The sequence below is a fragment of the Oryctolagus cuniculus genome, chromosome 3 (genome assembly GCF_964237555.1).
Source record: "Oryctolagus cuniculus chromosome 3, mOryCun1.1, whole genome shotgun sequence".
Taxonomy (NCBI): domain Eukaryota; kingdom Metazoa; phylum Chordata; class Mammalia; order Lagomorpha; family Leporidae; genus Oryctolagus; species Oryctolagus cuniculus.
This window is the reverse complement of record NC_091434.1, coordinates 68,268,976-68,293,937: the sequence shown is the minus strand read 5'-3', so window position 1 is coordinate 68,293,937 and position 24,962 is coordinate 68,268,976. Positions and strand designations below refer to the sequence as shown.

The window sequence follows — 24,962 nt, the reverse complement described above, 5'->3', positions numbered from 1 at the left end:
TAAAAAGTCATTTTATTGTCTACCACTTCTCTTGGAAATTAATTTATCCATTTGGTGTTTTCATCCGTCTGCTATAGGGAAAGTCTACTCGAGGAGGCTAATTCTAAAGTTGGTGGCTAATCCTAAAGGTGGCTGCATCTACTGGCTACAAAAATGCAGTTCCCAGCAATCATTCATTCATCTTTATCTATTTGGAGGAAACTGAAGGGGAGAACGCTTTTTTTTATTCCATTTTTTTTTAACTTTTATTTAATGAATATAGATTTCCAAAGTACAGCTTATGGACTACATTGGCATCCCCCACCCCCTCAATGACTTCCCTCCCACCCACAACCCTCCCCTTTCCCGCTCTCTCTCCCCTTCCATTCATATCAAGATTCATTTTCAATTTTCTTTATATTCAGAAGATCAGTTTAGTATACATTAAGTAAAGATTTCAACAGTTTGCACCCACATAGAAACACAAAGTGAAATATACTGTTTGAGTACTTGTTATAGCATTAAATCTCAATGTACAGCACATTAAGGACAGAGATCCTACATAAGGAGTAAGTACACAGTGACTCCTGTTGTTGACTTTACAAATTGTCACTCCTGTTTATGGCATTAGTAATCTCCCTATGCTCCAGTCATGAGTTTCCAAGGCTAGGGAAGCCTTTTGAGTTCTCTGACTCTTATCTTATTTAGACAAGGTCATAGTCAAAGTGGAGGTTCTCTCCTCCCTTCAGAGATAGGTACCTCCTTCTTTGAAGACCTGTTCTTTACACTGGGCTCTCACTCACAGAGATCTTTCATTTAGGTTTTGTGTGTGTGGTTTTTTTTTTTTTTTTTTTTTTTTTTTTTTTTTGCCAGAGTGTCTTGGCTTTCCATGCCTGAAATACTCTCATGGGCTTTTCAGCCAGATCCGAATGCCTTTAGGGCTGATTCTGAGGCCAGAGTACTGGGAAGAACGCTTTTGTGAATTGTGTCGTATGCTGTTTTTCTTGGCTAGATCAATGGCTTAGCGATCAAGTACGTGGTGTCCCATACTCTTTACAGAGCCGAACCTTGAAGGGGACTGGCTCGCAAGGTTGAAGCTGAAGAAATCTGAATGCAGAGACAAAGTAATTCTCCCTCCTGTCTGGATCCCATAGTTCCCAGGTGCTCGGACATTCAGTGGTTCTAGACAAATGGAATATTGACATGTGTGGAAAATAGCAGAGGCAGCTCAGAGACTCAGGGAAGGGAGACTGAAATAGGTGTCCAAGCCTGGGTGCATATTATGAAGGCAGAGGGAGAAAAACGGCTCTTCCCAAAGACCTCCATTTGCAGATCAATGCTGCAGTGGAAGCAAAGGTGCTGGTAAACCACACAACAGAGCGAATGCAGCCACCCTCCAGAAGGGATCACCTTTTAAGCACATGTTCATCTTGCTAAAAATTCCCAAACAACTTTTAACCTCTTCTAGAAATGAGAAACTCTACAAGAGGTTGGTTTTTCAGTACAGGGAATTATGCTTCCTTTAGCATCCCAGTGTTTGGGGGAAATTTGTATAACTCATGTTCTCTTTCTGTTTTTCCTGTAGCGTGATGACTGTGTCTCCTTGTGCACTTGGGCTCTTACTGTGTGCAGCCGTCAGCTGCCCAGGCTCTCGCCCTTCGGCGAACGGCCCTAGCACATCGCATTCACGTTTTCCTGTTTTCCCCTTGCGCCCAGTGGCAGCTCTCACTTTTTCCTGAGTCGATATTCCCGCCTCTGGAAACTCCCTCTTTCCCTGCCTCTAAAGGCTGGGGACGGCATGAGCACACTTTCCACACACAGTCTAGAGCGAGAGTAAACAGACCCGAGCACACCCGGAGCTGTGTCATCCACCTGCTGTGTCCGACGTGTGAAACTCGGGTGGCTTTCGTTCTGGGAGCTCAGAGGACTTCCTTGCAGTGGTTAACTCTGCTCAGATTGATTGGGAGATGGAAGCAGCCTCTGGATGACTGGTGTGTGACTGAAGTGATTTAAATCTTTATACAACATTATTTCTAAATTGCTCACCAAGTGCAAACATAAGCGGTAATAGGTAAGCTTTGTAAGAAACAGCAGGGGCTATTTCTATGGTAGAAAGTGCATGGCTTAGGTGTTAGATGGACTTGGGCCAAAATGAGATTTTACTCTTTCCTGGCTGTGTGATAGCGGACCTCACTTTCTCACCTGTAAAATGAGATAATAAAATATAGCTTTTGGGGGCCGATGTGGCACAGAGGGAGAAGCCACCGCCTGCAGTGCCGGCATCCCATTTGAGTGCCATTTCAAGTCCTGACTGCTCTGCTTCTGATCCAGCTCTGTGCTAATGCATCTAGAAAAGTAGCGGAAGATGACCTGAGTACTTGGGCTCCTGCCATCTATGGGAGTCTTGGTTCCTGGTTTCAGCCTGGCCTAGCCTTGGCCATTACAGCTATCTGGGGAGTGAACCAGAGGATGGAAGATCTCAGATTTTCAAATAAATAAATATTTTTTGAAAAAATATAGCTTTTAAGGTTATGAAGTATCTGAGTATTTAGCACATGGAGACCTAACTTTATTTTTTTAATTTATTTTTTTAAGATTTATTAATTTATTTGAAATTCAGAGTTACAGAGAGAGAGGGAGAGACACAGAGACATCTTCCATCTTCTGTTTCACTCCCCATAAGGCCACAGTGACTACACCTGACCAGGCTGAAGCCAAGCGCTTCATCTGGATTTGCCACACAGGTGGCAGGGGCCCAAACATCTGGGCCATCTTCTGCTTTCCTAGGCCATTAGCAGGGAGCTGGATTGGAATTGGAGCAGGTGGGACATGAACTGGCTCCCAAATGGGATGGTGGTGTTAAAGATAGTGACTTTACCCACTATCCCACATCACCAGCCACAAGTAACTTTTAAAATACAATTATAAATTGCTAAAAAAACAGACAATTTTTGTTTCTAAAAAGTCCCATAAGCATTATCCATTTCTAATTCAGAAGTCAAATCGTCAGTGTAGTGGATGATCGGGGTCAGGAAAGAACGAAGGCTAGCCAGTACTTCATTCCTTTAAAATTTTCAAATTGGGGTGTGGGTCTACGGCTAGAAAGGGGGTAAATGTGGGCATCACTCTTCCAGAACCTTCCTGGCTCCCCTTCCAACCTATCCAACTTTGAATGAGGGTGGTGTTTCTGCTCACAACAGGCCATCAGAATAGAATTTGGAGGTTGTTAACTCCTACCCATTGAAATGAAATACACCTTCCACTCCATGAAAGATGGCACATCTTTGTAGAGACTCAGGCCTGTTTTTGTTTTTAAGTGTGATTACCTAAAACATAGCAAACCTTTGGCAGCAAAGGTCTTCACAGTAGCTTCCACTGAGTGCCCCAGCCTTCTTGCACATTGATGCGCATCCCTGTGCAAATACACACACAACACACCCACCTGGCCCACGCACATCTGAGCCAAGGAGCGTCCCTGCCAAGAGAAACGCCAGCATAAGCTCAGAGGGCTTAGGTCTCTGCTTTCAGGTTACAGACCCCGTGCTCTGAGCTCACCGCGAGTCCACTGGGTATGCGGTGAGTGGAGCAGCTTCTTGGCTGTCACATGTGTGAGAGAGCCGTGCTCCCCTCTCTGAGGGTGGGATTGCAAACGTGTTTTGGTGTTTGGGTGTTGCCTGGCAGATGAGAATAACAACACTGCCTGAGTAAGAAGGGCATTGTCTGAGGCGTGGCGTCCTTTCCACTTCCTCCCCCAGTGGAGCACTTCCTGCTTTCCAGCTGAGTAGTGAGTCATCCGGACGGACTTGAGGATGTGACACAGGAGACCAGTCAGGCCCTAATTATTTGGGTGACATGGATGACAAATCTGCTCTCAGCACACATCCCGTCCAGGTAGAGCCGGGAAACACAAGAAGGGCTGGAAATAGCGTTCGCTGGCATCGTTGACACGAGTCCCTTGGGGGCTGGCAGTGAGCTCAGGCGCCATCACCAAGCACTTGTGCTTACCAGAATTCTCCTGGCAAAACAGGGTGTTCTGGGGGTTATTTCTTTTCTTGTGATTTCTGGCCATTGGGGAGCATTTTTAGAGTTTACTCGGTGTGAGCTCTCTTTGGTATGTGCCTGAGACAGACCCATCTACATGTTGTTGTGGCAACTAGAAACATGTGGCCAGAAGTACAACTGCACAAGAAAACTCCCAGGAGCTTGTAAGGAAGGCGACTTACTTGTGTGTTAGATTGTGTTTCTGTAGGACGTGTGCATTAGCATTAGCATGTGTCAAGTACGCCAGGAGTGTGTGTGTGTGTGTGTTTCCTACCTTTGCTTGCGCTGCAATTTGTTTTCATTCTTAAGTGTATCTATGTGCACATAAGTATATGTAAAATGTTGAATCCTAACTATGACCTAACAATAATATATATATGTATGCATATAAGTAGATATAAAATGTTGAATCCTAGCAATTCACATAAAAATAGGTACATGCATAGTGTTGCCGTTGATTTCTCAACAATGTTGCAGTGGATTCGTTTCTGAGAGGAACAGCGTGGTGGGGGCAAGAGGCGCCGAGTCACCACACAGACCCCTGGGGGCAAGAGTCGCCGAGTCACCACACAGACCCCGGGAGTCGGGTGAAAGCAGACTTGAGGCAAGCAGCCCGCAGGCTTGAGGCGAGCAGCCTGCAGACTCGTTTATTTCAGTTGAAACTATGTCTTATATAGCCAAGACCAGCCAATCTGGTCAAGGGGCGGTCTATGCCCCATCCAATCACAGACTGCCAGGCAGTTTCCAAAGCCATCCAATCACAGCCTGTTGCCAGGCAGTTTCCAAAGCCATTCCTGAGTAATTAATGCTCGCTTGCCAGTGGCCACCTTGGCATGGCCCTCTCATTCCACCACATGCATAGTGTTGCTGTGGGCTTGTCATTATGCTAAGTAGGCACCTTTTCTGCATTGTCTCGTGTAATCCTCCTAAGAACCAGTATGTATGTTGTGAGTAAGGGAAGTGAGACTTGGAGAGATTAGGCACTTGCCCAAGGTTGTGTGGCTATTAAAGTAAAGAGGTTAGGATTTAAACTAGCACAGTCTGACTTTAAAACTCATAATTTGTACCAAGTTGTTTCTCCCTTTCTTTCTTTTAAAAATATTTTTATTTATATGAGAGGCAGAGAGAAAGAACTCCCATACACAGACTTACCCCCTACATGCCTGCAATGGCAGGGACTGGGCTAGGGCCAAAGCCAGGAGCTGAGAACCCAATCTGGATCTCTCATGTGGATGGTAGGGCCCCAGCTACCTGAGTCAGCACTGCTGTCTCCCAGGACCTGCAACAGCAGGAAGCTGGAATTGGAATTGGAGCCGGCACTCAAACCTGGGCACTCTGATACGAGGCGTAGCCATCCCAGGCAGCCTCTTAACTCCCAGGCCAGATACTCACCATCCATGTGCTGGGAGGCGCCCTTGGAAGGTATTCGCTCTGATTTCCTCAGAGGCAAAATGTGTTTGCTCCTCTGTGCACACCAAGACGTGAAAGAACGTCCTCCTCATAAAAGGTCCTCCCCATTTCAACCTTAAAACAATTCCCTGGAAGATCAAAGCCCTCCTGCCAGCCTCACACCTAGATAACCAAACCGCATGCTCTGGGACATCAGTATGAAAGATAACCCACCATTTCCCACCTTTGTTTCCCCCCTTAATTTGTTTGTATTCTCAAGTGACTGACTTAGGGAAATAAAGCAAGATCATATTGTATGAGCCAGCCTTTGGATGTGGGATTTATGAGCAAAAGGAAAAAAAATCCAAATTCAGCTTTGTCTAAGAAAATCTCATGCATGGTAGAAATGTAGTATATTAGGGGCCAGTGCTGTGGCATAGCGGGTAAAGCTACCACCTGCAGTGCTGGCATTCCCATATGGGTGCAGGTTCTAGTCTCTGCTGCTCCACTTCTGATCCAGCTCTCTGCTCTGGCCTGGGAATGCAATAGAAGATGGCCCAAGCTTTGGAGCCCATGTACCTGCATGGGAGACCAGGAAGAAGCTCCTGGCTTCTAGCTTGGGTTGGCCTAGCTCCGGCCATTGTGGCCATTTGGGGAATGAACCAGTGGATGGACGATCTCTCTCTCTCTCTCTCTCTCTCTCTCTCTCTCTCTGCCTCTTCTCTCTGTAACACTGCTTTTTAAATAAATAAATAAATCTTTTTTAAAAAAAGAACACATAACAGCTTTCTAAGCACACAGGTGATAAATTCAATTTTTTTTTTAGCATGTAAGTGAGTGTGTGTGTTTCAACTACTGTAGGATTTCTTGATCTGGAGGTGATTCCAGATTTAATATGCATATTTTTATACAGTTTGAAGATTTTTTTCTTACCTCATGTACCTTCTCTGCCCTAGGCCCTTAGTTCACACATGTGCAGATTTATCTGAAGAATGGTGTTGCATACTCACAATATGTCATGAGGAAGGGTAGGAGGAAAAATGGCATGAAACACGTATTGGACAAAGGCAAAACACATTTACTTGTACTCCATGTTCTCCATTTATATTTTTTAAGAAGCAGAAATTAATGTAGCCATCGTTTCCAAATGTAATTAAGTAGATAAAGGAAACAAGATTGCCCCCTGAGCTTTCCCCAGGTCCCTGTGTACCAGATAACACTCTCCTGGGCTGGACCCCACCCCAAGCCATCAGCAACACTCCAAAACGATCTTTAGTTATGTTTTTGCTTTTTGTGAAAGAAATACATTGTGGATATTAATCATGGTTAGAAGAAAGTGTTCATCTCCCTGTGAATATAGGCTTTATGGAGAAGCTTCCATTTCTTCATTCATAAAGTATTTATTGAGTTTGTATTAGAGGGCATGTCGTTATGTAACTGAGGTACGGAGAACGGAACATGTGGGCACTGGGTCAAAAGAAGCGACTGGTTCAGAAGGCAAGCCATATACGAAAGGTCAAGTGTTAATATAAAAGTTAAAAAATACTAACATTAAGGGGAAAACGAATGGATTAAGGAATGAAATAGTTGATATCTTTTCTATCCTCTTGTGTGCTGAGGGCTTTTCTCTTTAGTGCTTTGTCTGATTCAAAGCTTTTGTAAAATCTTCCACTGAAGCCTTTGAGCAAGAGCAGAATTATGGTCAGGTCGTCCTCGGCTTGAGATTACTCACAATACGCTTTCCCTTCCATTAAGCACCTGTGCGCACTTGTTTTTATTTGTGACTCCATTCCTGTGGGAGCTGGTTTGGAGATTCCATGCAGGAGTGGGGCTACTTATATATCTTTAAAGATAGTTTTTCCTGTATAGAGGAAAGCTATTCTCTTAGCCAATTGTGCAATTCTGGAATGCAAAGGAGCAAGTGGACACCCACCTAGTAGCTAAATCACCCTAGATATCATGGAGCACTGCGTGTCCACTGGAATACCTACGCACTGCCTGTTCTATTCACTTGTTACTTGTCCTTCCATGCTTGTCTCTTCGTTTCTGATGCTATACTACCTATTTTACGTCCCAGAATCATGGGCAGCACTGGGGTGAACTTCTCATTAAAGGTCAGATCTTTTTTTTTTTTTTTTTAAAGATTTACTTATTTATTTGAAAGTCAGAATTACACAGAGAGAGGAGAGGCAGGGAGAGAGAGAGAGACGTCTTCCATCCGATGGTTCACTACCCAGATGGCCACAACGGCCAGATCCGAAGCCAGGAGCCAGGAGCTTCTTCTGGGTCTCCCACGTGGGTGCAGGGGCCCAAGGAGTTGGGTCATCTTCTACTGCTTTCCCAGGCCATAGCAGAGAGCTGGGTCAGAAGAGAAGCAGCCAGGATTCGAACTGGCGCTTCATATGGGATGCCGGTGCTTCAGGCAGGGTGTTAACCCACTGTGCCACAGCACCAGCCCCAAAAGTCAAATCTTAGAGGACTGACTTTAATGTCCCTAACTGGTGACTGTCACCCTGTAAGCACCCATTTAATGTTTATCAAGTAAGTAGTTGTTAATACTGCAATGCAGATTTTTACCTAGATCAATACTAGAGTTCTTTTGTAGGAAAGAAAATCCAATGGGAAAGCACCAAATAAGATTTCTGTCTTCTTCCCCTTCAAATCCTTCCTCAGGAAAGCCATCTTCAGATACCGTAGTAGGTGTAGGAGTTTTAGGGTCATTCATTCCATCCTTCTTTCATGATTTGAGTATCCAGTAGGAGGTTCAGAGAGATCATAAGGACTTCCCCAAAGCTACTATGCGAAGCGTTGGTAGAGCCAGGACCAACTTTGGTTTCCCCATGACCCATGGCTTTTTCTATAGCACAATCTCTGAATGGGGATAAAAAACATGACATAAGGTAAAGCCTTGAATTAAGTGTTTGTAAAACTACTTTAAGCTTCTGATGGATGTTACAAACCTTCTCAGAAAAATGCATTGTACCGGAGTCCCGCCAGGAGCCTGTACAAAGGACCGCCCTGGGAAGACCCTGAGCGCACGTTGCACATCACATCATCCCAGAGCTGGCCATTGTGCTGAGCGTCATTGCTGGTAATGGATGTCTTCTTGGTGGTGACCCCTCTGAACGGGATTCCTGCATTCTAAAACACATCATTTTTGTGTTACTGAAGCACTCTAGAAGTATGTTTGTGTTGTTTTTTTAAGAAGTCTAAATGAAGTTATGAATACCTGAAGCTTAAGTTAAGTGCATTGATCATATGATATTTTTGGAAGCATACACATTTTTTTAAAGATTTATTGATTTATTTGAAAGTCAGAGTTACACATAGAGACAAGGAGAGGCAGAGAGAGAAAGAGAGAGAGTGAGGTCTTCCATCTGCTGGTTCACTCCCCAGGTGACCGCAATGGCTGGAGCTGCGCTGATCCAAAGCCAGGAGCCAGGAGTTTCTTCTAGGTCTCCCATGTGGGTGCACGGGCCCAAAGACTTGGGCCATCTTCTACTGCTTTCCCAGTCCATAGCAGAGAGCTTGATCAGCAGTGGAGCAGCCAAGTCTAGAACTGGCACCCATATGTGATGCCAGCATTGCAGGCAGCGGCTTTACCCACTACGCCACAGCACTGGCCTCCAAGGAAACAAACAATTTTAATTGTTAGTCCACTGAGAATGTAAATAAATGTTTTTTCTTCATGGACCAATGGTATGAAATAATTTTTCCTTTGTTGCTAACAGTTGCCTGGAGGAGAAATAATTTGATTTTATTAAGAGACTAACTTTCAATTGAGTTATTAAAGATGTGCTGAGTTTGATTTGTTTAAAAAAAAGAAAAAAGAAAAATGCACATCCACTCAACTTTGGATGAGATTGCAGGCAGGAACTGTGTGAAGCTCACCCAATCACAGCTCTCTGGAGTTCATGATCCTCATTTTAAGAAGTCTTAATACAGATGGTATTTGACAAGAAACACTCTATTTCTAAACCCTCCCATATTCTAATTACACTTGAGTAATTACAAGATTGTAGAATGTGGGTCATTACTGCCACTTCTCAAAATGCCCATTTAGAATTTAATGATTAATGAGGGAACAATTCCCAAAGCACACATCCAAATCTACATGTTGGCTGAACACACACTCTCTTGAACATAAACCATTCGTTTAAAAAGCATCGACTTGGCTCAGTATGAATGCAGTTCAAAGACTTGAAAGTTTGAATTTCCCAAAACTACCTGATTCTTCATTGAAAATTTGTTTTACTGTCCCTCATTCTCATTTTCTTTTGCATTAAATATGCATTTTTGGTGTGTATTGTTTATTAAATACCTACCATAAGCACTTTTTCTGGAAGCTAGAATATTATACAGCAAGGATATGTAGACTATATGTTATGTGTAAAATGTTCTGAGAGATGATGGAAAGGAACAAGAAGACACAGGCATAGTCTTTTCTCTCAAGGAGATTAGGGTCCAGTTTTGAGGAAACAGTGGTGTTTAAATGTACTGAATGGTTGGACTTTATTGAGTGCTATTCAGGCTTCGAGAAAGAGAGATAGAAATCACTTTTAGGTGAGCTTAACTTCATGAAGGAGGTGAAGTCTATACTGGGCTTGAAAAGTAGGTAGGATTAGGGCCGGTGCCTGAAGTGCCAGCATCCTGTATGGCACCAATTCAAGTCCCGGCTGCTCCACTTCCAATCCAGCTCTCTGCTATGGGCTGGGAAAGCAGTAGAAGATGGCCCAAGTCCTTGGGTCCCTGCACCTACGTGGGAGACCCGGAAGCAGCTCCTGGCTTCAGATCAGCGCAGCTCCAGAAGCCATCTGGGGAGTGAACAAGTGGATGGAAGATCTCTCTCTCTCTCTCTCTCTCTCTCTCTCTGCCTCTCTGTAACTTGCCTTTCAAATAAATAAATAAATAAATCTTAAAACGATAAAGTTGGTCGGATTTGAGAAGGCCAAAAAGAAGGAGGGTATTTTGGTGTATTCTAGTTGTTTATTGCTACATAACAAGCTATCCCAAATATACTCAAAACAACATTCCTTTATTTTGCTCATGAACCTGGACTTTGAGAAGAGCTTGTCATTGTTCCACCTGGAATCATCTGGGGCAACTCAGAGGATGCTAGAATCAGCTGAAGGCTCAATACTAGCACGTCTGTTGGTTGATGCTGGAATGATGAGGGCTGTTGAGCAGAACACTTACGTATGTTTTTTTTTCATGTAGTTGCTTGGTTTCTTCCCACATGGAGTTGAGTAACAAGAACTAGTGTCCTAAGAGAACTGGATAGAATCTGCTTTTTCTTTCTTTTTTTTATAAGATTTATTCTAATTATTTTAAAGGCAGGTTTACAGAGAGACCAATCTTCTACCCACAGGTTCACTCCCCAAGTGACCCCAGTGCATGGGGACGTGCCAGACTGAAGCCAGGAGCCAAGAATTCTATCTGGGTCTCCCATGTTGGTGGCAGGGGCCCAGGCACTTGGGCCATCTTCCCCTGATTTCCCAGGGGGGCTTCAGCAGGGAGCTGGATCCAGGACTTAAACCAGCACTCGTATGGGATGCTGGGTCACAGGTGTCAGCTTAACCTGTTACGCCACAACGTCAGCCCCCAAAAACTCCTTCTGTTTTATGGCCTGCCATGGAAGTCATTGCCATCTGCATCGTAGTCCCAAGAGCACCCAGCTCCAAGAGGGAGGAAACATAGGCTCCCCTGTTAACGTATTGAAGCTACATGGTAGGGACAGTATATGGGATGGATGGTATTGTTGTGATCAGTTTGGAAAACCAGTCTGCAGCACAGCTCACAGAATGATAGGAGTGAGGCTGCAGAAATGGGAAAGTTCAAAGTTTAAGGGAATCAGTTTGAGTGGAGCAGGGAGTTCATACATAGGAGCCTGGGAAAGTGGGTGGGAGTCTCTGCTGAGGGATCTGGACTTGGTCCTGCTGACACTGGCAAGTCTTAGGCTTGTTGACGTCATCACAGGGATCATTAACTAAGAGGAGGTGGCTGTGGAGTGCAGGATAGTTTGCGGGGGAAGTTGGAAGTGGTACCATTAACTGGAATTTATGACGGTAAGGCTAGATGTGCCATGATAAGGTCTCGCTGAGGGAAAATCACCCGGAAGACAGGAACAGGAATGAAAGATGCAGCCAGGGAACATATGATGTTGAACACAACTGGATAAAGGGAATGAGGGAGGAAACAAATAGCCACAGTGTCACTGTTCTAAGGTGGTTAGAAGTTTTCTAACTGAATCTGCCAGGGGCGAGCCACCCTTGAATAATTAGTGTTTCCAGAGCTCCCGCAGCGAGATTTGTACAGATAAAGGATATAATTGATTTAAGTGCATTTATAGAATTAAGATTTTTTTTTTCCAAAATGTGATTATACCGTTGTCTCATTTTATTTTCAGAGTATCCCTTCTGTGTATTACTACAGGCACTACAATCATTTATCCACAATTCTGAGACCCAAACAGCTTTGAAAACAAGATGTTTTTGTCAGCTCTTTAGTATTGGATGGATTTATGGCTATTTATAGATCTTTCTTTATCCCACATAGTGTGGCTATCCATACATTCATTACAGATATTTTATGAGTTTGTGAGAATGTAGTTGGAATCCCATTGTGTCATGCACAGAAAATTAAGTAATTTATCGAAGGCACCTACAGTAGGATCTTTTACCTGTAAAAGAACACCAAGTCCATCTCAAAAGCTGTGCACATGGGGGTGGACGTTTGGTTGGCCTAGCAGTTAAGATACCCACATCCCACAACAGAGTGCCTGGGCTCAATACCCAACTCTGTTCTTGACCCCAGCTTCCTGCTAATGCAGACTCTGGGAGGCAGCAAGTGAAGGAGAGGTAGTGGGCACCTGCCATCCACGGGGATTGCATTCCTGGCTCCCTGATTCAGTCTCAGTCCAGCCCTAGACATTGTGAGCGTTCGGGGATAGAATCGGCAGATGAGAGGTCTGTCTGTGTCTCTCTGTCTGCCTCTCCAATAAATAAATACATTTTTAAAAAATGCTGTAACCATGCAATGTATGCAAATATAGATCTTCCTTTGATCCTAGGTGGCTTGTTGTCTTGTCTCTGACAGGTGCTGATATTTTTCCATTAAATCGCAAACCCTTTGAAGGCGGAACAACGTATATTTGCGTTATTTGCATTACATATAGAAACTTACTCTTTGAGGCTCCCTGCAGTTCATGTATAAAAACTCTAGGTGAGCCTGCATTTGAGGGGTTCATCAGTATACACTGCCAGTAAGTCTGTGCGCGGTGACAGTGCCTGGACTTGGAGGCAGACACAATCTCCCAAGGGCGGATGCTCGGACCCCGTCCTCTCTTGGAAACCTCATCTCTGTGTCCTGAGCTGAGACTGTGTGACCTGGGCAGAGGCCGGGGTTCAGTCTTGTCTGTCCTGATGGTTTTCAGATGCCACATGGGGGTATGCCCTCTGGAACGTGAAGGAGGAAATAGAATCACATTTTTCACTTCCAGGTTTTCTCCTCTGAAGGCAAGCTCTGCTTTTCATAGAGAGAAAATTACTTCTGGACCTCACACCTCCTTTCTTTGCCTCCTTCTTCCTCTCCTACACCCCACGGTGAATCAGCTGAATGCTGTCAAACATCAGATTCAATTACTTTCATTGTCAGCTTTGGCTATGATTGTCTTTAATGGTCAGAAAATTATCCCGCATCTAAAAAAACACAATTAAAAACTTCAGCCACAGTGTGGCCCTGTGATTTTTGGCTGGCAGTAAAGTGCTTCCTCGGAGGAGTTCTTTCAGATGTTTGGCATTTAGAACTTACTCTCCAAATTTTATTTCATAAATGGAATGCTAAGGGCTTGGATTTTTTTTTAAGTCCATTCAATTTCAAGCATATTTTAAATCACCCCAAAATAGAAATATCCATTTAATGTCATCCTTGAAGTAGGAAATATTTTATAGCAGATAATTTTTGCTTTTTATGTACAACATCAAGTGAATATTTGAATGCTAGGTGAGTTCAGACTCTGGTTTGAACCTTAAGTAAGTTGGCATCCTTGAGCAACTCACTGCTTCTGCAATAGGTCTTCCTGATGGAGAGAAGGAAATTGCAACCGACCTCACAGACTACCTGATAGGAGTAGGAACACATATGATATTGGTAAACAGTAGTCCTCCAGAATCATCACTGATAATAGCGACCTAGGACATTTGCAGTAGAGATCACATGGGCGTGAGTCCAAGCTTGCTGCTTTGGGTTATGTAGGAGGAGAGAAATCTTGGGCTTTGTGGACCAATAGAATTTTGACTGAGCAGCAAGCGTCCCGTGAGCCGTGGACGAATCCACTACAGATCTCATTGCCTCTTACGCTTTCCAGGAGCCAGGAAGCCATGGTAGCAGCATCTAATGAGATGGCCTGTCAGCTCAGGGAACATCCCTGTGTGTGTTGTTTTGCATGATGCCAGCCAGTTTCAAGTGGGCAGGATTAAAATGCAAACCAAGCCCAGATTTTAATTTAATTAGTGTCTGGTGTTTGCCAACCATGGGGAAGGTGACAGAGTGCAGCAAACAAATTGCTGAGAGCTGTGCTGTCGCTTGGGCTAAGACATCCTGACATGATATGGCAGGAAAAGCAGCTGGCCCCACTGTGGTGCCAGGGAATAGATTTGGCAGACAGAAAGGAAATGGGAAAATGTCCCTGACACATGGCCTGTTTACAAGTAGACTTTTAACAACAACAACACAATTGTGGAATGATACACTTAACATGAGATTTGCCATCTTCACCATTTCACAGTGTGTGTTTAGTGGCATTAAGAACGGTCACAATGTTATACCACCATCATCTAGGTCCAGAACTTTTCATTAGCCAGTAAGGAAAGTGGCCACTCCCCATCTCCCCTCTCCCTGGCAGCCTCTCATCTGCTTTCTGATTACAAGTAGTCTGTTGAGGATGGCACAGTAGCCTGGGGCAGGAGAAGGGTGTTCAAAGATACTGGGATTGGGAATTAGGACTGGGGGGGAGTACTTGCAATTCTGGGTTCCTGTCTTGTTGTTTTGAACAACATAGCAGCCTCATGCCCATAGAGGCATGAGAGGCGAACCCTTTAAAAACAACTTTATGGGTGTGCATTTAATATAATCATAAAACTCACCAATTTCAAGCGTATGTCAGTGAGTTTTAGTATCTTCTGAATGGTGCAGGCGTCCCCATAATCCTGTTTGAGAATAATTTCATTCTCCCAAATAGGATCCCTCATGCCCATTTATAGGTAATTCCATCCCACCCCCGGCCAACCACTGCTCTGTTTTCTGCCTCTGTAGATCTGTCTTTCTAGACATTTCACATCAGTGGTCATCTCGGCATCTGGCTCCTTTCACGGAGCTTCATAGTTTTGAGATTTATGCATTATGTAGCCTGTGTCAGCAACATTGTTGCAATGGCTGAATAGGATCCCATTGACTAGATAAACCACATTTTATCTGCCCATTCATCTGCAAACATCTGTAAGTTCTAGAGGGTTGAATAGTCAGATGACCTTTAAGATCTTCCTCTCTCTCATTCCCAACTTCCAAATATGCCTCGGGAACAGATCTGAATTTTTAGATCATTCATGGATTCCACAGATACTCGTTGAGTCCTCAGGACACACCAGGCTCTGTGATAGACCTGGGGGACATGACACTGCTCTCTTGGAATTTCTTCCTCTCTAGTGACAAGGTTAGCAGATTCAAGCCACCAGTACAGAAGAGAACATGCCGCAGCAGTTCTTTCTGCTTCTTGGAACATAAGCTTGCCACAGACTTCTTAGCACTGTCATTAGTCTCACAATCATGTTCCTAGGGTCACTCTGAGGACAGACTATTTAGGGAAACAGTATGAAAATGGCCTTGGGAGGCAGGGTGACCAGGCCTGAATGCCAGAGGTGGTGACAGTGTGGCTTCCCCAGCCTGGGCTGCAGGCACCTCCCTGTTCAGCCTTCAACCCTGCCCCATGCCCTTAGCTCCTCCTTGACTCCTGCCCTAGCCCAGCTTGCCGGACCAGAAAGCCAGGAGTGGAGGGGACAGAATGCCTCGTGTGTGCGCGCTCCTGTGGGATGCTGGGCTGAAGGTGGCAACAGGAGGATCCGGGAGGCTACACCAGGTGAAGTGCTTCATGTGGAGAAGGAAGCAGGTAGTTCTTCGAGGGCTTTATCGGTTGCCTGTACTGATGGCTGGGGTCTAATCAGACTCCCAATAAATTACGGGAAGGAAAATGTTAAAAGGGAAGGGACATGGGTGTGTCTGGTCTCTGAGATTATGTGAAACTTTTAAAATAGACTGTAACTATGTTTAAGATTATGTTATTCTGTAGGATTAAATATGTGTGATTGATATAGTAGGATCATGTTTTCGCCTTGTCTGTTTGGGGACAACTCTGGACATTTTTCTCTCCATGGGCATGTGTATTTCTGGGATTATTGATGGGGGCCCGGTGGTGTGGTCCACCATGTATGTTTATTTCAGGATAGGGGCCATCACACTATGGTGAAGGTTCTGCTGTGGATCTCTCTGTCCCCCCACCCCTACAGAAGGTCTCTTAATCCCTGGGGTGGGATGTCACCTGCTGAGTTCCCTTTCTTTATGGTGAACAAAGATTGACATGCTAGTTGGAAAGAAATGACCTTGGATTTGGGTTGATCCTATTGTTGATTAGCATCTTTGCTTGTAAAATTTATTCATACTTAAAGTACCCCAAAAGCATTATTCAATCAGTTCTGAATTCATGCATCATGTACTTATCTTTTGAGCCAGTATCCCGTGAAAATCCAGTCATACCTTGTCCTAATCTTGTGAATCAAAAGTGAAGGTTTACACTTATTTCTCCCTTTTTGATGCTTTGCCTTTCCATTCATACTAGATCCCTTCCGTGGAGGTAGTAGTTTCATTTTCAGTGTAGAAGTCAAGTTTAATTAAAACTTACTTGCCATTTAAAATGATAATTTGTTTGATTTAGCATTCTTAATTACCTTGAGTGAATTGCCTATAGAGGCTCACCTAATTCACTTGTTTGTTCCGAGTAGGGCTGTGTCATTTGCATGTTTTGAAGGAGACCACTTTAATGAAGCACCGGGGTGGAGTCGGGCAAATGCTAAAGGGGTGGTCTTTCCCGCCCAAGTCTGTTTGTTCAGCTGGAGGATTTCTAGCATCCTTCTGAGTTTTCCGAAAAGATCAAAGTTTTTAAAAAGCTTCAGACTTGGCAATTCTTTTGCAGTGCAGTGTCTCCAGAGGGGGACAGCAATACAAGGAGTGTGAGCAGCACTAAATCCAGCCAGGGCCTGTCCCCCTTGCACCCTCTTTTAGCTTCATATTATGAATGCAAGGATGCCTTTCCTTAACCCACACATAGCTTCCTGCGAACTTGCTTCCTGCAAACTTGCAGATATATGCAATGGAATCATATTTCCAACATGTTAAGTAATCAGTTGGAAGGCTCGTCTGAATTAGCAAAAATTCTAAAGTTGATTATTGTGAGTTATTATAACCACTAATCAGTGTTATAAATAACCATCCAACAGGGGGGGTTTTAGAGAATTTACATGGATAAACAGGTAAGAATACTTTCTTATTTTGTGTATGTGCATATCAGTTATTTTAGGTTTGATGTGTAGGTTTGGGGATGATTTTTTGACTGTTCTTTGGAGTGTTTTTATTTTAAGCAGAGGGGAATGAGCGATTTCTTACTGGTTCTGATTGAGTTTGCAGAACAACTTCATTGAGTCAGCCTCTGATTTATTGATATCAAGGAATTCCAAAGCCTAATCATTGATTTGCCCTCTAAATTTTAGAAACTGATTCATAGTTCCCACTATAAAAAGCAATATGATAGAACATAATAGACCACATTGCATTAGTCTAAATATCTCCAGAGTTCCTACTGCCTGTACCAGCATGTGGAAAGCATTCTAATAAGAGCCCTTCATTAGTCTTCGTTGTATACTAAAAGCATCTCTGACTGATGTAGCCAGAAAGCACATCTCAAAAAGGGAGCGTTCTCTCTTTTATAATAAAGGATTATTGGTGGAGAAAGGGGTACGTCTCTTAGGGAACACTGGTAATTAAAGTAAAAGAGTCAGCATTTGATGTTCACAGTACAATTTGGGGTCTGTGATAAAGGCAGGGAGATTGCTCCCTTCAATGTCTTGCAAAGCCTGCCTCCCGGCGTACTCGCTCTCTGCAAGGAAGTATGGTCCTTGGGTCAGCATGAAAATGACCTGCCCTCGTGGTCCCTTCTCAGCCATCATGGAAAGACACCATTCTGAGGCTCAGAACTGCCTTGATGGCTTGGTAACTCTGCAACCTTGGGCCCGGAGCGGAGCTTCTATGGAGCTCAGGTTGATCCCAGGGAGGTGGTTCTCTGTGGATGCATGAGAGATTGTCTAAGGTCATTCCCACTAAACTTTGCTGGATCCGTGTTCCTCCCTGCTGGTCTCCAGGCATCCAGAGTTGGGAACTGGAGTGGCCAGTTCCTGGAGTCACAGCGCAGTGAGCAGGCCTGGTTTACAACCAAGCAGAGGGGCTCATGGGAGAGTCAAGTCCTCTGCCTCCCCAGAGTCCTGGGTGCTGATGAACCTGCATGACTAGAGAGAGACTGAGTCTCTTACTTGACCTGGCCTTGTTTTCTTCTTCTCATTTCCCCTCCAGGGGCACAGGGGGAGGGGGATCAGAATCTTAGAAAATAAAGGCATTTGGAAAAATTGCTTTCTAAAAATTATTTATTTGTTTAAAAGGGAGAGAGAATGAGCAGGAGAGAGAGATATGTCCCATCTACCACTTCACTCCTCAAATGACCCCAACAGCCAGGGTTGGGCCAGGCTAAAACCAGGAATGTAAATTCAGTCTGGCTCTCCCATGTGGATGTCAACTTCTTGAGCCGTGCCTGCTGCCTCCCAGGGTGTGCATTAGCAGGAAGCTGGAATTGGAAGCAGAGCTGGGACTTGAACCCAGGCACCCCTAAATCGGATGCAGACATCCCAAGTACTGTTTTAATCATGTGCCAAAGGTCTGCCTCTGGAATATGGCTTTGATGTCTAAAATAAATTACCTTTGTTTTAAGAATACAAAAGAAAAGTTATTTTAATCTTATTTGACTTAGAGGAGAAAAAGACTAAACATTTTGTAATAGTAAGAAGCTTATTTGTATCACAAAGTAAAAAAAGTTTGATAAATATTGAAAATTCAAATAACTTGAAAATTACATGAAGTTAAAAATGTTCTCTCCATTCCCAATATCCATAGCTATCCACTATTAACACTTGTATTTGTATACTTCCAGACACATTTCTATGCATCTATCAATGCAATTATCATATATATGTATGTGGATTTTTTTTTTTTTTTTGCTTAAATGTCCTCCAGGAATATTCTGCTGTGAATTCTTTAGGTCATAGCAAGGCATGTGCCCCTTGAAAGCCACACCTGGATTTATTTAACATGCTGGACATGTTAGATCATATATAAAAGCATAATTCTGTAAACAGTGTGATGTTGTGACACACTCCAAATTTCTGTTTTAGCAACATCAGTGAGAACTAGTGGTTCTCTATGCACCTGCATCACTTGCCCTGGATTTTTGCATAACTGATTCCCAGAATGAAAATAATCTTATGGGCTGGCACTGTGGCTCAGTGGGCTAAAGCTGTGCCTTGCGGCGCTGGCATCACATATGGGCACCCGTTTGAGTCCCAGCTACTCCACTTCCAGTCCAGCTCCCCGCTAATGTACCTGTAAAAGCAGCAGATGGCACAAGTGCTTGAGTTCCTGCACCCATGTGGGTATCCCAGAAGAAGCTCCTGGCTCCTGGCTTCAGCCTGGCCCGGTCCTGGCTGTTGTGGCCATTTGGAGAGTGAACCAGCAGATGGAAGACCTCTCTCTCTGTCTCTCTCCTCTCTGCAACTCTGCCTTTCAAATAAATAAATAAATAAATCTTAAAAAAAAAAAAAGGAAAATAATCTTAGTCCTTAAATTAACTTCCTATTAGCTATTCTGATGAATAAATTTATCATATAACCCTTCTTAGATTTTAAATTTTAATTTTTTGCCTTTATTTATTGATTTAATTAATTAATTAATTTTATGCATTTTTGACAGGTAGAGTTTAATTAATTAATTTATTTAATTAATTAATTTATTTTATTGATTTATTTTTTGACAGAGTTAGGCAGTGAGAGAGAGAGACAGAGAGAAAGGTCATCCTTCCGTGGTTCACCTCTGAAATGGCCGCCACGGCCGGTGCACTGCGGCAGGCCTGCTGCGCCAATCCGAAGCCAGGAGCCAGGGACTTCATCCTGGTCTTCCATGCGGGTGCAGGGCCCAAGCACTTGGGCCATCCTCCAATACCTTCCTGGGCCACAGCAGAGAGCTGGACTGGAAGAGGAACAACCGGGACAGAATCTGGTGCCCCAACCGGTGCTAGAACCCAAGCTGCTGGCGCCGCAGGCAGAGGATTAGCCAAGTGAGCCGTGGCGCCAGCCTATTGATTTCATTTATTTGAAGGCAGAGATAGAGAAAGTCACATGCCCACAACAGCCAGGGCTGTGCTAGGCTGAAGCCAGGAACTGTGAGCTCAACCCAGGTTTCCCATGTGGGTGGCAGGGACTCAGCTACTTGGGCCATCATTTGCTGCCTCCCAGGGTGTGCATTAGCAGGAATGTGGAATCAGAAGTGGAGCCAGACTTAAGCCTGGGCACTCCAAAATGGGATGCAGGCATCCCAAGTGGTCTCTTAATCACTGTACTAAATGCCTGGCCCAAATTTTATATTTATATTTTGCTTTAAACCGAAGACCTAAATAGTGCTTACTGTATGTCAGGCACAGATACAAAACCTTTTAACACCCCCCCCCCCCTTTTTTTTTTGAAAAGCAGAGTTACAGAGAGATAGGGATAGAGAGGGAGCTAATCTTCCATCCATTTACTCCCTAAATGGCTGCAACAACTGGGGCTGTACCAGGCTGAACCCAGGAGCCAGGAGCTTCTTCCAGGTCCCCTACGTGGGTTCAGGGGCCCAAGCACTTGGGCGATCTTCTGCTACTTTCCCAGGCTCATAAACAGGGAGTTGGATCAAAAGTGGAACAGCCAGGTCTCAAATCAGCACCCATGTGGGAAGCTGGTGTTGCAGGAGGTGGCTTTACCTGCTGTGCTGGCCCTAGGTTACATTTTAAAAATTAGAACTCAATCCCTGTAACAACTAAATGAAGTAGGTATTATTTCATTTTCGATTCCTTACGGTTTTTCTATATAAAAAACCATACCATCTGCAAATAATGGGAGTCTCGTTTCTTCCTCTTAAATCTTTGTGCATCTAATTTACTTTTCCTGCCTACTGCACTAGCTAGGACTCACAGTACAAAGATGCATAGAATTAGGCAGATTAGGTAGATTCCCTTTCTGTAACATTGATCTTAGGGGAAAAGCAGTCACCATTTACTATTTCACCATAAAATATGATTTTAACTACAGATTGAGGAAATATGTATTTTTAATTTGCTGAGGGTTTTTGTCATGAATTGGTATTTTTTAAACTTTTATTTAATAAATATAACTTCTGAAGGTACAAATTTTGAAAAAAAAGTACAACTTTTGTTTATAGTGGTTTTTCCCCCCATAACCGCCCTCCCACCTGTAAACCATCCCATCTCCTACTCCCTCTCCCATCCCATTCGTCATTAAGATTCATTTTTAATTATCTTTATGTATAGAAGATCAACTTAGTATATACTAAGTAAAGATTTCAACAGATTGCACCCACACAGACACATAAAGTGTAAAGTACTGTTTGAATACTAGTTTTACTGTTAATTTGCATAGTACAACACATTAAGGACAGAGATCCTACATGGGGAGTAAGTGCACAATGACTCCTGTTATTGATTTAACAATTGACACTCTTATTTATGACATCAGTAATCACCTGAGGCTCTTGTCACGAGCTGCCAATGCTATGGAAGCCTCTTGAGTTCGCCAACTCCGATCTTATTTAGACAAGGCCATAGTCAAAGTGGAAGTTCTCTCCTCCCTTCAGAGAAAGGTACCTCTTTCTTTGATGGCCCGTTCTTTCTACTGGGATCTCACAGAGATCTTTCATTTAGGTCATTTTTTGCTACAGTGTCTTGGCTTTCCAGTGCATTGGTATTAAATGTTGTCAAGTGCTTTTGCTGAATGTACTGAAAATTCTATGTGGTTTTTCTTTATTCAGATAACGTGATGAATTACTTTAGTTTTTAAATGTTAAAGCAACACTAACTTCCTGAAATAAATTTGGTCATGATTTTAAAAGGATGATTGTCATTTTTATATAGATTGTAAACTTTGATCTGCTACTATTTGTTAAATGATACTTGTGTGTACATTCATAGTCATTGACCTGTATATTTTTTTTCGAGTATCTTTTTCTTTGAGATTTTGGCATCAGACTTACGCTAGTCTCATAAAGTGAGTTGCAGAATGTTCCATCCTGCTCCACTTCTGTAAAAAGTTGTAGAAGATTGGTATTCACTTTTTCTCGTGTGCCTGAATTCACTATGAAGCTATTTGTACTAGAGTTTTCTTCACAGGAAGATATTGATCATCAGCTTCTTTATTAGATATACGATTGTGAAGACTTTCAATTGTCAGTTTCTTCTGTTAGCATGATTAAATTAAATTGTTCAAGGTATTAGTCCATTTTATCTAAGTTTTCAAATTATTTGACATGAAGTTATTTACTACAGTTACTTATTCTTTGATGTATCCTTTTCAATCCTTTTTTTTAAAATTCCTGATGCTGTTCATTTATGGTCCCTCTTTTAGAAACTTTTCTTGGTCAGCCTAGCTAGGAATTTATCAGTTCTATTGACCTTTGTTGTTAGTTTCAAGAACCAACTTCAGATCTTTAAAATCTTTTACATTAGTTTTTCTGTTTTCTAGTTTATTGATTCCTATTCTTTAAAAAAAGAATATTTCCTTATTTCTACTTACTTTGGATTTAATTTTCACTTTTTTCTGGCTTATAAGCCAGAATTGTGAGTCATTGCTTTTATACCATTCTTCATTTAAAGCTGTATCTTTTCTCTAAAGGTGCTTTAACAGTGTCACATACATGTTATTGTGTTGCATTTTCATTATCATTCAGCTCAAAGAGTTCACATTTATTCTGTTGTTTCTTCTTTGACTCGAGAGTCTTTTAGACATGTGTGGTCAATTTCCAAATATTTTGATTTTTTTAGTTATCTTTTTGCTATTTTCAACTTAGTTGAATTATGGTTTGAAACATTTTATAGGATTTCAGTCTTTTAAAATCTATTAAGTACACCATGTTTCTGTTTTGGAGATAGTACCATGTACATTTGAAAGAACTGTATTCAGCAGTTGTTGGGTATGCTATTCTGTTTTTATTATTATTATTATTATTATTATTATTTGACAGGTAGAGTTATAGACAGTGAGGGAGAGAGAGAGACAGAGAGAAAGGTTTCCCTGCATTGTTTCACTCCCCAAATGGTGGCTATGGCCAGAGCTGCCCCGATCTGAAGCCAGGAGCCAGGTGCCCCCTCCTGGTCTCCCATGCAGGTGCAGGGGCCTAAGCACTTGGGCCGTCCTCCACTGCCTTCCCAGGACACAGCAGAGAGCTGAATTGGAAGAGGAGCAACTGGGACCAGAACCCGGTGCCTATGTGGGATGCCGGCGCCGCAGGCAGAGGATTAACCAAGTGAGCCATGGCGCTGGCCCCAGGTATGCTATTCTGTAAAAATCAGTTGAGTCCAATGTAGTTGACAGTGTTGTTTAGATTTCATATGTTCCTACTGGCGTCTTTTTTTTTGTCTTATTCTATCAATTGTTGGCAGAACACTGTTAAAATCTCCAACTATGAATATGGATTTCTCTTTCTTTAATAATTCTGTCAATTTTTACTTTACAGCATTCTACTATTATGCACAAGAATTTGATATTTCTTTCATATTAATTGCTTGTTTTTGATTATAAAATATATTTGTGTCTGATAAAAATCTTTGTTTGGAAATCTAATTCAGATGATGTTAATATAGTCACTTCAGCTTTTTTCATGGTATAGTTTTCCCTGTTTTTATATAAAAGGTATCTATTATTTTGTATTTAAAGAGTATAGAGGATATACAGATGAATTTTTACTTCTTTAAAATCCATTTTGATGTCTTCTGTTTTTAATTAGTGTTTTAGTCCATTTACAGTTAATGCAATTATTTGTGTGACTAAATTAGGTTTGCCATTTTGCTATTTGTTTATTCTTTGTCCCTTCAATGTTTTTTTTTCCTTTATTTTTCTTTCTTGCTGTTTTGTATTAAATGCATAGTTTTAGAATTCTACATTAGTTTGGTTCTCAGGAGGCAAATGCCAAGATGAAGTCATACATGCAAAATATTTATTGGGTGCCAAACCAACAAAAGATAAAGAGTGGTGAGGGCAGGAGTCTGCAGCTGTGGGAGGAAGGGCAGAAAGGTGGAGGAGAGGGTAGAAAGAGCCTCAGGCTGCCCTGCAGATTTGAAAGTCTGCCAGCCTGATGGAGGGTGTTGGTGTGCAGATTGCCTCAGACAGAATTTGCATTGGGCAGAAGTGATCAGACACTGGTATCCTTACCACATTGCGTCACGGCTGACTTGAAGAATATAGCTTTGATGAACTCACAGTGGGTACCATTGGCACTGGGGTTGCACACTTACAGCTGGCAGTGTTCCTCACAGCTGACTGGCAAGTTTCTTCCATAAGGGAGGTCCAAGTGGAGCACTTCTATGGTTGCCACAAATTCCATTTTAATGTTTTTATTGACCTATTGACTTTTTTTTTTTTTTTTTTTTTTGGACAGGTAGAATGGGCAGTGAGATAGAGAGAGACAGAAAGAAAGGTCTTCCTTTACCATTGGTTCACCCTCCAATGGCCACTGTGGCTGATGCACTGCGCCGATCCAAAGCCAGGAGCCAGGTACTTATCCTGGTCTCCCATGGGGTGCAGGACCCAAGCACTTGGGCCATCCTCCACTGCACTCCCTGGCCACAGCAGAGAGCTGGCCTGGAAGAGGAGCAACTGGGACAGAATCCAGTGCCCCAACTGGGACTAGAACCTGGTGTGCCGGCGCCGCAGGCGGAGGATTAGCCTATTGAGCCGCAGCGCCAGCCCTATTGACTTTTTTTTAAGATTGCTTATTTACTTGTTTGAGAGGTAGAGTTACAGGCAGACAGAAGGAGAAACAGAGAGAAAGGTCTTCCACCCGCTGGTTCAGTTTAAGTGGCCACACAGCCAGGACTGGGCCGGGCTGAAGCCAGAAGCCAGGAATTTCTTCTTCCTGGTCTCCCACTTGGGCCCCTTTGCTGTCCTCCACTGCTTTCCCAGGCCATAGCAGAGAGCTGAACTGGAAGAGGAGCAACTGAGACACGAACTGGTGCTCAAATGGGATTGAGCTACAGGTGGAGGCTTACCCACTATGCCACAGTGCCAGTACCCCCTTACTGACTTTTTAATTATATTTCTTTGCATTAATTGTTGGTGTAACTCTGGAGATTGTCACACATATTT

General features: G+C 43.0%; 1 protein-coding gene across 5 annotated transcripts in view; it reads left to right on the top strand.

Annotated features, from left to right (window-relative positions):
• RAPGEF4 (Rap guanine nucleotide exchange factor 4) overlaps window positions 1–24,962 on the top strand; it is a 328,804-nt gene that overhangs the window by 100,399 nt on the left and 203,443 nt on the right. The window contains exon 1 of one of the 5 annotated variants that reach the window (XM_051849409.2): window positions 820–15,571. The exons of the other annotated variants lie outside the window; for them this stretch is intronic. Within the exon in view, the coding sequence (XP_051705369.1) occupies window positions 15,467–15,571 (105 nt within the window). The 5' untranslated portion in view covers window positions 820–15,466. Of the gene's footprint in view, window positions 1–819; window positions 15,572–24,962 lie in introns of those variants that run through there. 5 annotated transcript variants of the gene reach the window in all.